This window comes from Cyprinodon tularosa, unplaced genomic scaffold (assembly GCF_016077235.1).
Source record: "Cyprinodon tularosa strain WSP-4 unplaced genomic scaffold, ASM1607723v1 ctg357, whole genome shotgun sequence".
NCBI classification, from domain to species: Eukaryota; Metazoa; Chordata; class Actinopteri; order Cyprinodontiformes; family Cyprinodontidae; genus Cyprinodon; species Cyprinodon tularosa.
In genome coordinates, this window is record NW_024039071.1 from 471,528 (window position 1) to 489,383 (window position 17,856).

Genomic DNA, 17,856 nt, shown 5'->3' on the forward strand with positions numbered 1-17,856 from the left:
ATCAGCTGCCTGCTCTTCCTGGCATGATCGTTCAAGTGGAGTCAGACTGAACGAGCAGAAACAACCTGTTTAAGGTAACGTTAGTTTGATTGGATTACAATCCAGTGGAAGCTTAAAACCCCAAACTGTTACCAGGATGTTCTCCTTCAGGATTGTTTCTGCAGCCATGAAGCAACTTACAGTCAAACCATCACTGCTGGTATGATGGCCGTTCCTGAAATGTCCCAGTTTTACAGCAAATGTCACCTTCTAACAGATACAGATGTCACAGATATCTCCATCATGGGGGATGTTGATGTTTTCTAACAAATACAGCAGGCTTTTGTGTTTCTTCTGGACAGCAGTGTCTTGTTTTTTGGGGTTTCTTTGTTTTTCACTGCAGAAGTCTGTCATGGATCTCCCTCATGCCCGGTTCCTCACTTATAATAGAACCCTAACCTTTATGAAGGTGACTAAACAGCTTTCGAGATTATTCTGCATTTTCCTCTAACCAGTTGGCATAATGTTGACCATTCATTGATGTTCATTTATAATCAGTGTTTTTTTTTTCATTTACGTATGATCATATACTGTAAACAACAACATTATGAAAAGGTTCATTTATTTTAGAAACTTAGTCCACTAACTGAAACAGATTATTGACACACTTCCACTTACAGCTAAAAAAAAAGGAAAATGAATTTTTAACACATAGCCTAAATATGGATGCTATGGAAAATGTTTAAAACCCTGCAGACTGTGTATGACACTGTGAGAAGTATGTAATGATTGCATGAGAAGTACCGGTATGTAGTGATTAAAAGGAAAAAAAAAATCAAAATAAAAAAATAATATCTATATATATATATATATATATATATATATATATATATATATATATATATATATATATATATATATATATATATATATATGTAGATATAATTTTTTTATTATATATATATATATATATATATATATATATATATATATATATATATATATATATATATATATATATATATATATAACAAAATAAAAGAAAAATCGTTGTAGAACAATATTCTTCTGTGTGATGAAGAGCAGGATGATTAGCATTGATGATTACATTTCAGTGCTGTACACGGGTGACATCACATCTGATCAGCCAATCACAAAGCTTCCAGAAGCTGTCAGGGCTCAGCACATGATCCATTCTAAACCCTGAGAGGAGTATCAGCTGTGCAGACCTCCTGTGTCTGTGTTTCCTTTAGGCCGTGGTTTAACTCCTCACCTTCTGTATAGGAAACAAGTTTTCCATCACAAGATGGAAGAGGCGAGTTTTCTAGGATAAATCAAAACCAGAGGACTGGAAGATAAAGTGAAGGAGGAGGAGTTTATCTCCTCTGTGTAGCTCTAAGACACTTGATAAGATCAGACACACAGAGGGACCATCTGCAGGATTTTATCTCTACAAACAGACGCAGCTGCTCAGGTGAGAAACACAAGGGTTTATTTTGTGTAGCTATAACAGTTTGTCGTGAGTGCAAGACAGGTTTTATTAAGGTTTAGTTTCCTTTCCATTCCTTTAAATTATTTAGAAAGGTATCTTGCCATGGCAATTATTTCAATTAGCACTCAAGGCTCACCTGATTGATTGTGAATGTTGATGAAAGTACCGGCCGGAATGACATTCTCACATTACTATAACTGAGTCTGGTGGTTTTTATATCAAAGTTTAAAACTTAAAGCAGTACCATGATCATGGCTTTTCTTTGGCACTAAATTTGTATTTGAGCCACAACCAAAAAAAAACTTCAGCTTTAACTTATAGTCACCCTCCAAAAGCTTGAGGCCTAAGTTAAACTCATAATTTAGAGCTCTAGTCTTTTTAGAAACATATCTCCCATGCAGTGGATGGTAAATGCACTGTATTAACAGGAAAAACCTCTGACAACCTGATGCTCCACATGTCTGTTTCCTGATGTGAAATATTTTACTGGATGGATTAGTTTTTGGCTTTCATTGGCTGAGTGTTTTTCACGTTTGCTACTACGTAACCCTTTATTAAAAGACTTTAGGTCATTTCAAAACAGATTAAAGTAGACATTGAAGCTTGTCAAAATAAGAGCCTCTCCTCTTCCTTCAATAATGTGACAGCAGTGTTTTCCTCTGCCTGCAAAGTGGGGAGGTTGCTGTAATAATAATAATAATAATTGAACTTTATTGATATCACAATGGAGAAATTTAGCTCTGCATTTAACCCATCGCCTTTGCAATAAGAGAGCTGCCATCTTGGGGTGCCCTTGGAGAAGTGTGGGGTTAAAGGTCTTCTTCAGAGACCCAGAGTGGCAGTATGTGGGAGCTGGGCTCGAACTCAGAACCTTGGGATTCCAGAGCTAGGCCCTTACCACTAGGTCGCCACTCCCCAACCGTGCAGAAAGAAGGTTCTGGATCAATTTGGTTTGCAATAAGTTTGCATATTCCTGTGCCAACCAGAAGAAAAAAAAACAAACCAATATGGCCAGACCCAAAAAATAATAGTAATAACAGGTTTAAGGCAAAACCATAACATGAAGTTCTTAAGACCTCAGGAAAAACACTAAAGATGTTAAAAATTAAACAAAAAAGCATACTTGAAGCTCACAATAAAAATAGGAAAAAAATAAAATACTAAATGAAGTCAAAGGCTCGAAGGACCCCAAATTACGACCTAAAGGTAAATGATACCAGATTCTGATTCCTGTCACACAGTGATGCTGTCTTATAGGTGAACCAAAGCACTTTCATTTCATCAGACCATGCTCCTTTAAGTCCAAGACAGGCGTCTGCAACCTGCTGCACTGGAGCTGCATGCGGTTCTTTGAACACTTTACAATGGCTCTTAATAATTGCTAAAAATAATTTTAAGAACTAACCAGTGTAGTGTAATCCGAAATGGTGTTTTTTAGAAAGAATATTTGAATAAAGGGCTGCTCAGTGACATCGTGGATAGCACTGCTGCCTTTCAGCAAGAAGGTTGTGAGTTTGAATCCTGGCCCTGGGTCTTTCTGCATGGAGTTTGAATGTTGTCCCTGAGCATGCTTGGGTTCTCTCTGGGTACTCCTGCTTCCTCCCACATTCCAAAAACATGACTTTTAGGTTAATTGGCTTCTCTAAATTCTCCTTAGGTGTGAGTGTCCTGTTTGTCTCTGTGTTACCCTGCTATAACCTGTACAGGGTCTCTTAACGGTGGACAGGTGGAGATAGGCACCAGCACCCCTTGTGACCCCACTTGGGATTAAGTGTGTCAGAAGATGGATGGATATTTGAATAAAATCCTCACAACAGAATGACACTGAAAAGAACAGGAAACATGTTTTCAGGGCTATTTTTTTTTAGATATCTTGGAAATTATGTGTTATGTTAATTTTTCTTTTTACATAAAATAATAGCCCAAAGAAGAAAATCAATGCTTCATCTTTATGAATTGTTTAATGTTTTTTCATTGTTTTCACAAGCTAAAAATGCATATAAACTGTTGGTTGTTCAAAAATTCCTACGGCAGATACTTAACAAAAATAATAGGTTGTGTTTTATTATAAGTTCTGTAATCATTTGTGACTTTAAGTTGGCCAGACTTGCGACAAAATGGCAATTTTGGTTTAAAAGGTTGCCGACCCCTGGTCTAAGAGATTTAAGACTTTGTTGCACAGAATATAGATTAATTTTTCTCATTGTTTCTTTATAGAATAAGTAATCCGTAGTTAAAACAGTCAGGCTGTCTGAGAGCATTTAGCTACAAAGCTGCACCTTTAAAACACTGTTAACTGTATGGCCATGATATGTGGTACTCCTTAAGTCTCTACATTATAAGTGTCTCCCTTGATAGTAATATTTCAGCCAGCTGAAGATCAATGCTCAGCGACAGTGAAAGCTTTGTTACTTTGCACCTTTTTAAAGCCAGAGTGAAAGTATGACACAATATATTTGTGGCTTTTGACACGTTGCGAAAGACCTAAATTCCAGAACATTCCAATATGGGCTCTGTTAGACCCGGAGGATAAATATTAATACAAATAAAATATTGTGCAGGTTATTTTCCCAGTTTCCTTAGCATACCTTTTAAAGAGACAGTAATAAATGGCATTTCTTTCCTCAAAAGCAATACCTCACAATTTCTATCTTTTCTATTTTGCTTAGAAGGTTTACTCAGGATTCATGTTAAGTCATTGAAAATCTACTTAGAAATGCTGGTTCTCTTTAAATTAATTCACGCTTTGTCTTTTCTTTTTATCGGATGCTTTAGAGGGTGAAGGTGAAACAGGATGGCTTTGGCTCTCAAACTGAATGAAGAGCAGATCTAATATCTAGTAGTATATTAGAGATTTGGCAGATGAAGCTATGAAACTCACCCTGATGGAAAGTGCACAGTTTGTGCTTTTTGATCTGTTTCCTAAAGCTCTGCTCCACCACCTGTTTTCAGGCTAATCCTGTTAACTCTAACATGCCTCACCACCTGGCTACCTCAAAATCCTCATTAAACGTTCATCTTCTAAAAAGGTGGTGACCTTGGAAACAGTCATAAGGGGTCTTCAGCATTATTCACACAAAACCAGATCAAACTCTGGCCCTTTTATTTTTCAAGGAAGCTTCAACATGCCGACAGTGAAGAGCAAGAGGAAGAAAGTGAAGAAGGAGGTGATCGAAGTGGAGGAACAGGGTGAAGGTGAGCATGGAGCACCTGCAGCTCCATCTGCACGTCTGCTTTGTTTAACTCAGCAGCATCTGTTCTTTGCCGCTCTGCTGCAGTTGGGATGGAGGTGGAGATGGAGGATATAAGCAACAGGAGTAACTCCGACAACAGAGACCATCTGACCCCAGATTTGCACGACACAGCTCCGCACAAGAAGAAGAAAAAGAAGAAGGCACAAACCATTGGTAGGAACATCTATACCAACTAGAAAGAGGATTCAGCCAATACTTTATAAAACAATAACTAGCAGATGAAGAACTAAAACCACAAAATATTCGCTGTATTTCAGGACAACAAAAAGTAAAGCAAAATAGAGCTGCATGTACAACTAATTTAAAACTGTTTAACCCACACCACTAACTAGTTGTTTCTGGCTAAAATATAAACTAGTTGATGTTTGCAGAAAATAACTCGAGCAGGAGTGGAACATACACTCACCGGCCACTTTATTAGGTACACCTGTCCAACTGCTCGTTAACACTTAATTTCTAAGCAGCCAATCATATGGCGGCAACTCAGTGCATTTAGACATGTAGACATGGTCAAGACAATCTCCTGCAGTTCAAACCGAGCATCAGTATGGGGAAGAAAGGTGATTTGAGTGACTTTGAACGTGGCATGATTGTTGGTGCCAGAAGGGCTGGTCTGAGTATTTCAGAACCTGCTGATCTACTGGGAGTTTCACGCACAACCATCTCTAGGGTTTACAGAGAATGGTCCGAAAAAGAAAAAACATCCAGTGAGTGGCAGTTCTGTGGGCGGAAATACCTTGTTGATGCCAGAGGTCAGAGGAGAATGGCCAGACTGGTTCGAGTTGATAGAAGGGCAACAGTGACTCAAATAACGCACAGTACGTCGAACTTTGAGGTAGATGGGCTACAGCAGCAGAAGACAATAGAAGATTGGAAAAACATTGCCTGGTCTGATGAGTCTCGATTTCTGCTGCGACATTTGGACGGTAGGGTCAGAATTTTGCGTCTACAACATGAAAGCATGGATCCATCCTGCCTTGTATCAACGGTTCAGGCTGATGGTGGTGGTGTCATGGTGTGGGGAATATTTTCTTGGCAGTCTTTGGGCCCCTTGGTACCAATTGAGCATCGTTGCAACGCCACAGCCTACCTGAGTATTGTTGCTGACCATGTCCATCCCTTTATGACCACAATGTACCCAACTTCTGATGGCTACTTTCAGCAGGATAATGCGCCATGTCATAAAGCTGGAATCATCTCGGACTGGTTTCTTGAACATGACAATGAGTTCACTGTACTCAAATGGCCTCCACAGTCACCAGATCTCAATCCAATAGAGCATTCGCTTCATGGATGTGCAGCCGACAAATCTACGGCCACTGTGTGATGCCATCATGTCAATATGGACCAAACTCCCTGAGGAATGCTTCCAGTACCTTGTTGAATCTATGCCACGAAGAATTGAGGCAGTTCTGAGGGCAAAAGAGGGTCCAACCAGTTACTAGCATGGGGTACCTAATAAAGTGGCCGGTGAGTGTATGTTCCACTTTATTAAACCTGGCTCTCAAAAAGAGTAAAATGATTCAATTTATTTCAGTGTATTTATATAGTACCAGTTCACAACATGTCATCTCAAGGCACTTTACAGAGACAATTCAACCAGAGTGTTTCAAAGTTTTCTATCTAAGGAAAACCAGCTGATTGCATTGACTCATTGATTCAAAGGCAATCCCTTCAACTAAGCATGCTTGTAGTGACAGTGGAGAGGAAAAACTCCCTTTTAACAGGAAGAAACCTCCAGCAGAATCTGACTCAGCGTGAGCAGACATCTGCCGAGGCTAACTTCTCTAGAAAAGTAGAAGAGCAGCCACTAAAAACTCCAATGAACAGCTTTTCAATGTTGGTTTCCTTATTTATCAGTTTTATTTAGTTTTTTAATAAAGGCACTGATTTGGTTGGTGAAGTTTGTTATGATGGTGGGTGTGCAGTAGTAACAAATAAAGGTCAATGCATTTTCTTGATGATTGTTTAAATGTTGCATCATTATTAAGATGTTTTGAAAGGGTAGAAAAATACAAGCTTAATGATCCAAAGAAAATATTGAAGAGCATTTTTTGACTGGATTAATAAAGAGGATCCTTCTTCTAATGCATGACTGTGTTGTTTGGATAGACCAGGAAACAGAACACGGGGATGTACCAAACGGGGATATGGCCGAGATGGTCGGGGAAGGAGACGAAATGGCTGTTTCTGTCATCAGGAAGACCAAAAAGAAAAGGTAAGTACCAGATGGGTCAATTAATGGCTTTAGGACTTAAATTATCTGATGATTTAATCTGATGATGTCAGAGAAAGTAAAGTGGGTATTGATCAAAGCAACCAAACTTGTAAATCCGAAAGAAGCAAGGAGATGATCAAAAGGAAAAATTAGGAATAACTATAAAATGTACTGATTCAAAGGCAAATAAGAGGTGAATCCACTCATCTGATGGAAGCACATTTGTTTTAACTAAAGCCATGCAAAAATCGAAATTGAAAAACATAATAAATGAAAGCACAGCAGTATTATATATGCGTAAATTAAATAAGCTGAACTACTGAAAATTGGATTAAATAATAAATATAGAAAAGGATTCAACATTTTGTTTACCAACAACAAAACATCTATATGTTTTTCTTTCCTTCTACACATGTATGTCTGGGGTTGTTATTCTGAACCAAAGCTGCTCTGCTCATCTTCAATACAGAGACTCTTTTCTTTGCCTATGATGTAACGTTTGGGTAGAGGTTTTTGAGGACCCACAGGCAGAGATCAAAAGGCAGAGTTGAGTCTTGCAGAATTGATAGGCAACTGAGGCAGAAATCCAAAAATACTGAGAAGCAAAATACAGATAACTAAAATGTCAGGAAAAACTCACGTGAGGAACCAGAGATGAGGAAGCAACAAAACAGCAAACCAGCACTGAGTGACTGCAGAGGGTGGGGTATATATTAGAAGACTGAACCAAGAAAAGCTAATCAGCAGATATGAGCAGGTGTGGTCGAACTAACAAGAAGGGACCAAGAGAGAAGGAAACAAACACCTGAGGGCAACGAGGAGCAACACAAGAACTAAAGAACTCAGAAACTAAAAATAAACCCAAGTAGAGGGCAGAACTCTGATATATGATCAATGTAATAAAAAACAAAAACAAAACCCTATTGGCTAATTTCAAACTTTTGTTCACCTTTCTTCCTGACAGGAAGGCAAAGACAACAGAGCATTACAGCACAGAGCTGGAAGCTGAAGATGAGGATATCATCACTGATGCTCAGTCCCCCATCCCTCAGCATTCCTTGTTTTCTGCTCCACACGGACACAGTCAGCCGGCCGGCAAAGTTTTTGTGGAGAGGAATCGTGAGTGAATCCATTATAGCCTGAAATAATTGTCTGACATTTTTGAACATAGAACTATATTAATCAACTTGTTTATATTTCATTCATATAAATACACCCTATAGGCTTGGATCTATTATGTTTTTGTTGTTTGTTGAGCCTCCTATCAATCATAATAATAACCAACCCTAGAATACTAACAGCCATTTTTTATATCAAAAAGTGCTGCTACTTTAAGGTTTGCAGGACCCAATTTAAGGTTAAATCCACACTTTCTGCACAAAATACACAGTGCTTTTAGAAAATGTTTTGTAAAGGTTTCCAAATTATGCTTTCAACCATGACAGGGAAAAAGGTAACCGAAACCATTCTGACCTTATGTGAGAACATCCTTTGTAATGTCTCTATGAAATCACCATGACAATGCAGCAGATAGCGTTTCAGGGAGGAGAGAAAGGAGGCCTCTGATTGGTCAATTCAACATCCGCTCTACTACGCCTATTTCCTGTTTGGCACCTTACCAGCTTGTTTTGTTTGTATGACCGCCATTGTGGAAAATGACTCATGAAGATGGACTAGCTACAGGTCCTTCTCAAACATTAGCATATTTTGATAAAGTTAATTATTTTCCATAATGTAATGATCAAACTTGAACATTCATATATTTTAGATTCATTGCACACTAACTGAAATATTTCAGGTCTTTTATTGTCTTAATACGGATGATTTGGGAATACAGCTCATGAATACTCTAAATTCCTATCTCACAAAATTAGCATATCATCCGACCAATAAAAGAAAAGTGTTCTTAATACAAAAAAAAGTCAACCTTCAAATAATTGTGTACAGTTATGCACTCAATACTTGGTCGGGAATGATTGCTACAATGCAGCGTGACATGGAGGCAATCAGCCTGTGGCACTGCTGAGGAGTTATGGAGGCCCAGGATGCTTCGATAGCGGCCTTTAGCTCATCCACAGTGTTGGTTCTCGCATGCCTCAACTTTCTCTTTACAATATCCCACAGATTCTCTATGGGGTTTTGGTCAGGAGAGTTGGCAGGCCAATTGAGCACAGTGATACCATGGTCAGTAAACAATTTCAGGACTGTGAGCAGGTGCCAGGTCGTGCTGAGAAATAAAATCTACATCTCCATACAGTTTTTGAGCAGATGGAAGCATAAGGTCCTCCTAAATCTCCTGATAGCTAGCTGCATTGACCCTAGCCTTGATAAAACACAGTGGATCAACACCAGCAGCTGACATGGCACCCCAGACCATCACTGACTGTGGGTACTTGACACTGGACTTCTGGAATTTTGGCATTTCCTTCTCCCCAGTCTTTCTCTAGACACTGGCACCTTGATTTCCAAATGACATGCAAACTTTGCTTTCATCCGAAAAAAGTACTTTGGACCACTGAGCAACAGTCCAGTGCTGCTTCTCTGTAGGAATGCAGCGACTGTACCCCATTTCCTGCAAACCCCTGTGCACGGTGGCTGTGGATGTTTCTACTCCAGACTCAGTCCACTGCACCCGCAGGTCCCCCAAGGTCTAGAATCAGCCCTTCTCATCAATCTTCCTCAGGGTCCAGTCACCTCTTGTCGTCATGCAGTGTTTTCTGCCACACTTTTTCCTTCTCACACACTTCCCACTGAGGTGCCTTGATACAGCTCTGTGGGAACAGGCTATACGTTCAGAAATATCTTTCTGTGTCATACCCTCTTGCTTGAGGGTGTCAATGATGGCCTTCTGGACAGCATTCAGGTCTGCAATCTTACCCATGATTGGGTTTTTTCTGTGATGAACCAGGCTGGGAGTTTTAAAGGCCTCAGGAATCTTTTGCTGGTGTTTAGTGTGAGTTTGTTGATCCGGATGATTAGGTGCACAGCTCGTTTAGAAAGTGCGCATTGGTTCAGTCGCCATTGTTGTTGAGTGACCTCTGTAACCGGAAGAGAAACATGCCACCCACCACACCTTCAATCCTAGTTGGTCCGTTAGTGTCCCTCTTGCATTGTGGTGTGGAATAACAGAGCAGACCACGCATAAAAATTGGGCATAAATCAAAAATATCATACCTGCGACACAAAGGACCATACACAGCCCTTTAGTCAGTGATTCAGGATGTGGCCTCTGGGTGTGACATGTTGCACGCTCTTCACCACCATTAACCAGATAATTACGTATCTAAACAAAAGACCTTTGTAGCCGCAGCAGCAAACTACTGTGTTTTTCCGCTTCTTCCATTCTTCCATGTCTCCACAAGAGACAAACCATCAGCAAAAGCACATTCTATCCTCCTTCAAGGTCAGGGATCATGATTTAATAATAAGAAACTCCAAAAAACACTGCTGAGCAAAAGAACACATTTACCAAAAATCCTTTTGATGATCTCTAAGACCTTTAGAAAACAGATGCCCAGTAGGTATGTGTTGTTGGGTTTTTTTTTTGTTTGTTTGTTTTTTAGAAGGATACCGGTGAGTGGCTCACTACCATTTCACAGTTATGCTATTGGCAAACAGCAGACCTCTGCTGACCGTTGACATTTTCTTGAATTCTGGGTTAACTGTGTTCGTATCGGACAGACACTCAAAAGGGAAAGAAAAAATGTCTCCAACTCCATGTATAAAGGTTGTTTTTATGATGTTTCCTCTGAGTTTGACGGTAGTTTGCATCCACAGGGCGTTTGCAGGCAGATCGAGTGGAGCAGCTCAGACACTCAGAGCTGACAGATGACTACTTGGATCCCAGGCAGAACTGGACCACAAGGGATGTTGCTTTGAAGGTCCACAGCAGCTTCAGGTTAGCTGATACTGTCAACATGTATGTAATCCATCAACTAAAAAACACAGGCTTTTTTTCATATGACAGGATGTTACTAAGAAGTATAGACACAGCAAAGATAGACCTGTTACTATTGTTGGTTTTGGGACAGAAAAGAAAACAGAGACTGAGCCTTTCTAAGCACTGTGTTTTACACACAAAAAAACTCAAACATTGCTGTGGTTCATTCAATGTTTCTGCCAAAGGCCTCAGTCAGTCAATTAAATTGTCCTGTAAAATTTTAAACATGCAGATAGAGAATTGATCCCACAGAAAAATCAGTTCTATAAACAAATCAAGGCAGTTACAAAATTTACATGCAAATTATTACTCTGCAAATTAAGCCCTTGTTAAATTTTTTCAGCACACTTAGAACCCCAAGTATATTTTCCTGGATTTTTATTTTAAGCACTCAAAAAGAAAAATCTGTCTATTATAATACCAATAGAATTTTACAATGGAATACTAAATGGTGAAGTCATCTTATAACTGGTCTTTTCCGAAGGTTTGCATCCCAACGGTGCCAAGCTGGAATTCACTGAACTCTGTCTGCCTGTAGGCGCTGGATCTCGTAGACCTGTGGTTGTCTTATGGTTAAAACACCTAAAATCAGTTTGTTTTAAACTGCAGCTCATGTTAGACTCCCTCGTCAGGGCCACAGAAAGAGCTTCAAAGGCTTTGCGTTTCTTAAAAGAAGTTTATATATATATATTTATATATATATATATATATATATATGTATATATATATATATATATATATATACATATTTAATTTTTTTTGTATATTTTTTTTACTTTCATTCATAGCACTCTATGATAGGTTATGTACAGTTTCTTCCTGTTGGTCCACCTTAGCAACCAAACAAGGAGTTATCAGTATCACGCCCCACAGTTTTCTCCAGTGGATTTAACATTGTGAGAAAGTCCAGAAGGCTCAGGTAGGGGCATCAACAATGGATCAAAGACCACCTGACAAACAAACCACATTCCAGACCAATCTCATTCCTATCTCCTTCTCCCAAAATTGTTTTTAATACTTGGAATGAAGATTGTCAGTATATTATAAAATTCACTAATTTTCCCTTTAATTGTGTTAAAGAATAACAGAGTATCCTCCTTTTCTGATACCTTTAATCACAGTTTATTTTTCTTGAGGATTTGGTAAAACTGTGAATTTGTGATTTCAAAACGTGTTCATTAGAGATATCAATTTTTAAGCTTAAATCAATAAATTGCCATTCCCACTTATTCCAAATGGGTGGACCCCTTCGTCTATTCCAGTTTGCATGTTTTCAAAAAGGCTTTTTTGGGCTAATGTATAAAACCTTAAACTCAACGCAAATACTGACAATTTCAATTGAAAAAGCTTCCTGGATGGGAAGCAAAATATCTTCAAACTTGAAAACAAAGTCCAGTGGATTGTTTTTCATTTTCTTTTTTGGAATGACTATGACCTGGATGACTGAGAACCTTCAGTAGCTTAAATCAATAAACAATTTTCATCTATTTTAATTTAACAGATCTTTGAATCATTGTAAATAAGAATACATGAACATTATTATTTGTGATTTGATGGTTAAGTCTAGGTTTAAAAAAAAAAAGGGCGAGTATATTGAAGTACACACAGTGATTCCACTTTTTTTCCTACAGTCTTTCCAAGTTTTCAGGGTATTGATTATGCAAAAAAATGTCTATATATTTAATTTCCTTAAAATGATTTACAAATAGAAAAGAAGTGACAATCTGACGTACAAATATCTTTAGTTCAATCTGGACCCGTCCTTTCTCTTTATTAACCATGACACTACATTCCCTAAATAAGCTGTTCAGAAATAATATGGGTAATCTAAGACCCCCTCATTTTTTCAAGCTTCATTAGTCCTTAGAGTAATTTGAGGTAATAATAATGGGTCCAAATAAATCTAAATAATTAACAAACAACTAAAAGAAAATACAATACAAACAAAAATCAAGGAAGCATTTGGAAAAGGAAGGTAGATCTTGGAAGAATATTCATCTTAATTACATTTATTTTGGCCCAAGAGGGTAGAATGGGAGGTTTTCCTTCCATGGGAGGAAAGACAAATTTAGCAAGTCCGACTTGACCTTTAAATATGACTTGACCTTTGTTATTGAAGCCAGTTCTTCTGGTTTCATATTTAAGAAAACAGCATCAGACCTATTGATGTAAATCTTACCTTGGACTTCCAGCATCAGACAGAGTCGTCCTGTCATCTGCAGAAATATTTGGATTACTCTGCAGTCATTGGGTGCATCAAAGCTGGACAAGAAGCTGAGTCTAGAGAGCTGGTTAACCCCTCAGTTAAAATTAAAAACAAATATTGGATCCTGAATTTCAACAAAAAAAGGGCGATGATTGTAGATTTCAGAACAAACAGGAAGAAGATGAATCCTGTTAACCGTTGCTCCTCACCTACTACACTTTAATGTTAAAGTAAATCCACCTGTATATAAGCCATCCGGATTGTACATATGTCACCTCAAACCTCTGTGCTACTACCTTGTATTTTTTTATCTTTTTATTTTTTATTTCTTATTTTTATTTTATTTTGTTTTTCATTGTGTGCAATACATGTGCACTTAATCCTTATTTATCTTGATATACTGTATATACCTAGATATACTGTATATATATATATATATATATATATATATATATATATATATATATATATATATATATATATATATATATTGTTTATTCTTCTTAATGCACCTTTTTCCTCCTTGTTTGCACCTTCTTTAATTACTATGCCAATATGTGACGAGTGAATTTCTCCGCTGTGAAATCAATAAAGCTCATCTAATCTAATCTAACATCATGGAAGAAGAAATAGAGGTGGTAGAGGAGTATAAGTACATTTGTGTTCACCCGCATAACAAACTATACTGAAGATGCAACAACTGTGAAGCCATCTACAAGAAGCTTAGGTCGTTCAGTGTTTGAAGAAAGATGCTACATATTTTCTACAAGTCTTTTGTGGAAATTGTGACCTCTTCTGCTATCCTCATTAGAGCAGATCATGTAACAAAAACCTGTGAATTACTAAAAAATTATTTTTTTCTTTTGGGATTAATAGTGGGTTTTTTTTTACTGAATTGAACTGAATATAATGACATTTAGTTTTATGATTGTTATCATTTTTAACATATTATTGTAATTACTACCTAAAACAAAATGGCTTAGAACTTCCTCTTTCTTTCGTGGCGTCTCAATCTGCTAGTAGAGCCCTCAATCTGAACCAAAGCATGATGTGCATCTTCACATTATTCACAAAAAGTATTTGTAAATCATCTTAATCACAGCCACTTATTTAATGTGCAAAAAAATTATTTTGCATGTGCAATTTAATGCACCTTATTTGGAATCGTAGAATATTAGGCCCATAAAGTACATTAACAGAACCAGGCAATCCAGGCATCCTGCCAATAAATGAAGAATTAGGGGGATATATGATAAATGAGGTGTTTTTATTTCATCTTCAGGGTAGTAGGGCTGTTCTCTCATGGGTTCCTGGCTGGCTTCGCTGTGTGGAATATCATTGTCATGTACGTGCTGGCAGGTGAGCAGATGACCACGCTGCACAACCTGCTACAGCAGTATCACCTTCTGGCCTATCCAGCTCAGTCTCTACTCTACCTGCTGCTGGCCATCAGCACTGTGTCTTCCTTCGACAGGTCTTTGCACAAATTTGGACAAAAAAGTATCCAGAAGTTTACATTTCTGTCTCATAACATTTGAAAATCTGTTTGTGTTGCAGAGTCAACCTGGCTAAGACGTCCATGGCCCTGAGAGGCTTCCTCACTCTGGACCCTGTGGCTGTGGCTTCCTTCTGTGAGTGAGACGAGTCAAAGGAAATGATCTTGCCATTGATAAAGATGGTGGAGAAAATAACCAGCTTTTCATAACATCTCTGTGTGTATTCAGTGTATTTCATAGCCCTGATACTGTCCCTCAGCCAGCAGATGACCAGCGACCGCATCAACCTTTATCCTACTGCCAATGAGACGCTGTGGTGAGAACCAGGGTTGATGTTTATCATACCTTAGTGAAAACTCAGCTGGTCACAACTGAGAACTCTTTTGTAATGATAAAAAAAAATCCAGATGGATCTTAGACATCTTAGCCAGTAAGTATTTACCAGCACCTGTAGCCACTCATGTAATCTAAAAGCAGAAACCTTAAGGTCAGGTCACACCGCCTACATCCAGCTCTCCAACCTTTAATGTAATTTTTTGCTGTCAATGCACAGTTGCAGAGAAACATGTGCATTGACAAGCATATATCATAGCTGCAGGTGGCTGAGCGGGTTTTTGGACCGTAAAGCATATCCAATAAACCATAATGAGCTCCACCTACTTTTTCATATTTATTTATAACAGTTGTGACAATCAACTGTGCCTCAATAAAAACCAATTCACTTATGGATAATACTGAAAAATGAAAGTGAATGAAAGTGACATCTAAAAAAGTTATCTATCAGAAGAAAAACTTTAATTATAACAAAGATGAGGAAATGGCATCGACCAAAACAGATGGTCAACAAGGAAAATCTGCAAAAAAAACCTCAACATACAGGAAAATCTGAACACCTGATCCACAAAAACAAATAAAATACAAAACATTCACTTTGTACCAACCACAGAGCCATAAAGCAACTGTTGGCTTAAAGCTGTAGTTTGCAGACCCCAAATCTAATGGGTGAAAATCACTGTTTGAGTAAAAGCAGAAAGGTAAAAATTAGATTTGGTCTAAGTAGCCAATCAGTTGTGGTTTCTGTCCCAGTGCTTATCACCACAAGATATTTAGGAACCACCAAAGAAAGACGTCTCTTCTCCTTCACTCTTACAGGCCTCCAGGCTCAGAGCAGCAGATCTTGCGGCCGTGGATTGTAGTCAATCTGGTGGTGGCGCTGCTGGTGGGTCTGGCCTGGGCAGTGGTTTCCACACGGCCAGACATTGACTACACAGAGGGTAAGTATGGACAGGATCAAATCTCATAAGAAATACCATTTCCTTCACTACTTTTTTTTGTTTGCTTTTATTAGTAGACTTTCTTGCAAGATAGTCTCACTATGAGAATAAAATGGAAAAAAAAAAATCTTTGGTAAATCTTTGTATATCCAAAAACTCAGCTGGAGTGTGCACATTTTTTTTCCACCTTACTGTATTTAATCTGTTTTCCCCTGATATTTAGGGAAGATTTTCATACTATATAGATTAGTTATAATGGGGCAGCTTTTCTGACCTCAAATAATGAAAAAATATCGGTATGATTATTATTATTGGAAAAGATGTAATATCTGCATCATGTTTGTATGCAAACTGCAAAAGTAGCATGCAAAGTAAATATTACTTTAAAAAAAATACAAACTATTGTTTGAGAAACAGGCTCTCCCTGATGCTCGTACAGGGATTTCCTTACATCCAGAGGTGGGTAGAGTACCCAGAATCCTAGTCAAGTAAGAGTAGCACTACTTCATATTATTTTTATACATGTAAGAGTTAAAAGTAGCTGTCCAAGGAGGTAAAACAGTATTTGGTAAAAATGCTACTCAAGTTCTGAACACTGAGTAGCATCTTATACTATTATTTATGTTATAAAGACAAAAAAATCCGAAGTTATGTACAAATTTTGGTCTTTTAAAGAATATAATAAAAAATTATGACAATAATGTAATAAAAAAATAACAATCAAGGACAATTTTCCAAACCAACTGTCGTTTTTTTTTTTTTTTTTTACCATAAAACCTATGAAATCAGTGTGCTTGAAATGGAAAATATTTAATTCTGTAAACAAGTTTGTTCTTACTTAAGTTACTCAAGTAACCATAACACAGTAAATATAACTAGTTAATATCCACCTCTGCTCACATCATTAGTGTGCATTATTACGGCATTGTTTTCATTGATTTTTATCATAATGAAATATTCTTTTCAACACTAGGTGGCAGTAAGAGTGAGCTTATATCCAGCATGCTACACTGAAAAAGATCCTGCTTTTTATGTGTGTGTGTTTATGCTTGTTTGTGTGAACAGACTTCTTGATGACAATGGAGTTGGAGGGATTCCAGAGAGGAGATGAAAACCTGGACATCCCTGCCTGAAAGCAGTCATGTTAAATATCTGTCAGCTGCTGTATTGGACTAAATAAAAGAGATGGTTATTCCCATCCATCCATCCATCCATCCATCCATCCATCCATCCATCCATCCATCCATCCATCCATCCATCCATCCATCCATCCATCCATCCATCCATCCATCCATCCATCCATTTTCTTACATGCATATGTATGATTTTGTACCGGTATATATGTATCCATTGTTAAATGTTATTTTGTTATATAAATAAATATGTTTATCTACAGTAATGCATGAATTGGTGGCCTTTGACTGCAGGAGAACCCGTCCTACACTTCAACTGGAGCATAAAGACCAGCAATGTGGAGGATGTGCTTATATTTTTACTGTGTGATTTCTGAATCTGAACAGTAAACTAAAAGGTGGGATTTAGTTATCATGGATCTATAGACACTTGCTAGAGTGAACAAATAATAATTCATGTCGAAAAAAGGGTTCAATGCTGCTAATTAATCAAAAACAATAAAAACTTTCGTTACACACAAATGCCAAAGTTAAGAAAAGCAGTTTCTTCTAGGTTTGGTTCAAAAGCTGCACAAATGAAATACCATGAAACAAATCTTGAGACCAGTTTATTGCATGGTGGCATGTTGAAAACTTTATTTTTGCACTTTTCTAACAACATCTATTATTTAAAAAGTCTTCTGACATGCTTTGATTTATAGATATTTGGATACATTTCTCCCAAATCTTTCTGCAACTCGTCTCAGTTTTTATCATTCTTCTGTTTTGTTTTTGTCTTTAAAGTCTCTCTGGTATATAACAATATTTTAACTTCAGAGGTGTTTTGGTCATCTCTACAGTTGGTCATGGCTTTCAGGATCTTAT

At 37.7% G+C, this 17,856-nt stretch overlaps 1 protein-coding gene across 1 annotated transcript; it reads left to right on the top strand.

Annotated features, from left to right (window-relative positions):
• The first annotated feature begins 1,180 nt into the window (after positions 1-1,180).
• LOC119790176 (transmembrane protein 237A-like) lies at positions 1,181-17,252 on the top strand. Its single transcript, XM_038295602.1, has 11 exons — positions 1,181-1,453; positions 4,585-4,666; positions 4,750-4,878; positions 6,838-6,943; positions 7,908-8,062; positions 10,721-10,841; positions 14,372-14,563; positions 14,647-14,720; positions 14,814-14,901; positions 15,738-15,859; positions 16,925-17,252. Exons 2-11 carry the CDS (start codon positions 4,597-4,599, stop codon positions 16,990-16,992), a joined length of 1,125 nt encoding a protein of 374 aa, XP_038151530.1. The 5' UTR covers positions 1,181-1,453; positions 4,585-4,596; the 3' UTR covers positions 16,993-17,252.
• Positions 17,253-17,856: the final 604 nt, after the last annotated feature.

Bases quoted from the DNA above. Each gene is read 5' to 3' on its own strand.
- LOC119790176 (XM_038295602.1), top strand. From the start codon at position 4,597: ATGCCGACAGTGAAGAGCAAGAGGAAGAAAGTGAAGAAGGAGGTGATC. The intron at 6,944-7,907 runs GTAAGTACCAGA...TCTTCCTGACAG, and splicing joins AGGAAGACCAAAAAGAAAAG to GAAGGCAAAGACAACAGAGC. The intron at 10,842-14,371 runs GTTAGCTGATAC...TTTCATCTTCAG, and splicing joins AAGGTCCACAGCAGCTTCAG to GGTAGTAGGGCTGTTCTCTC.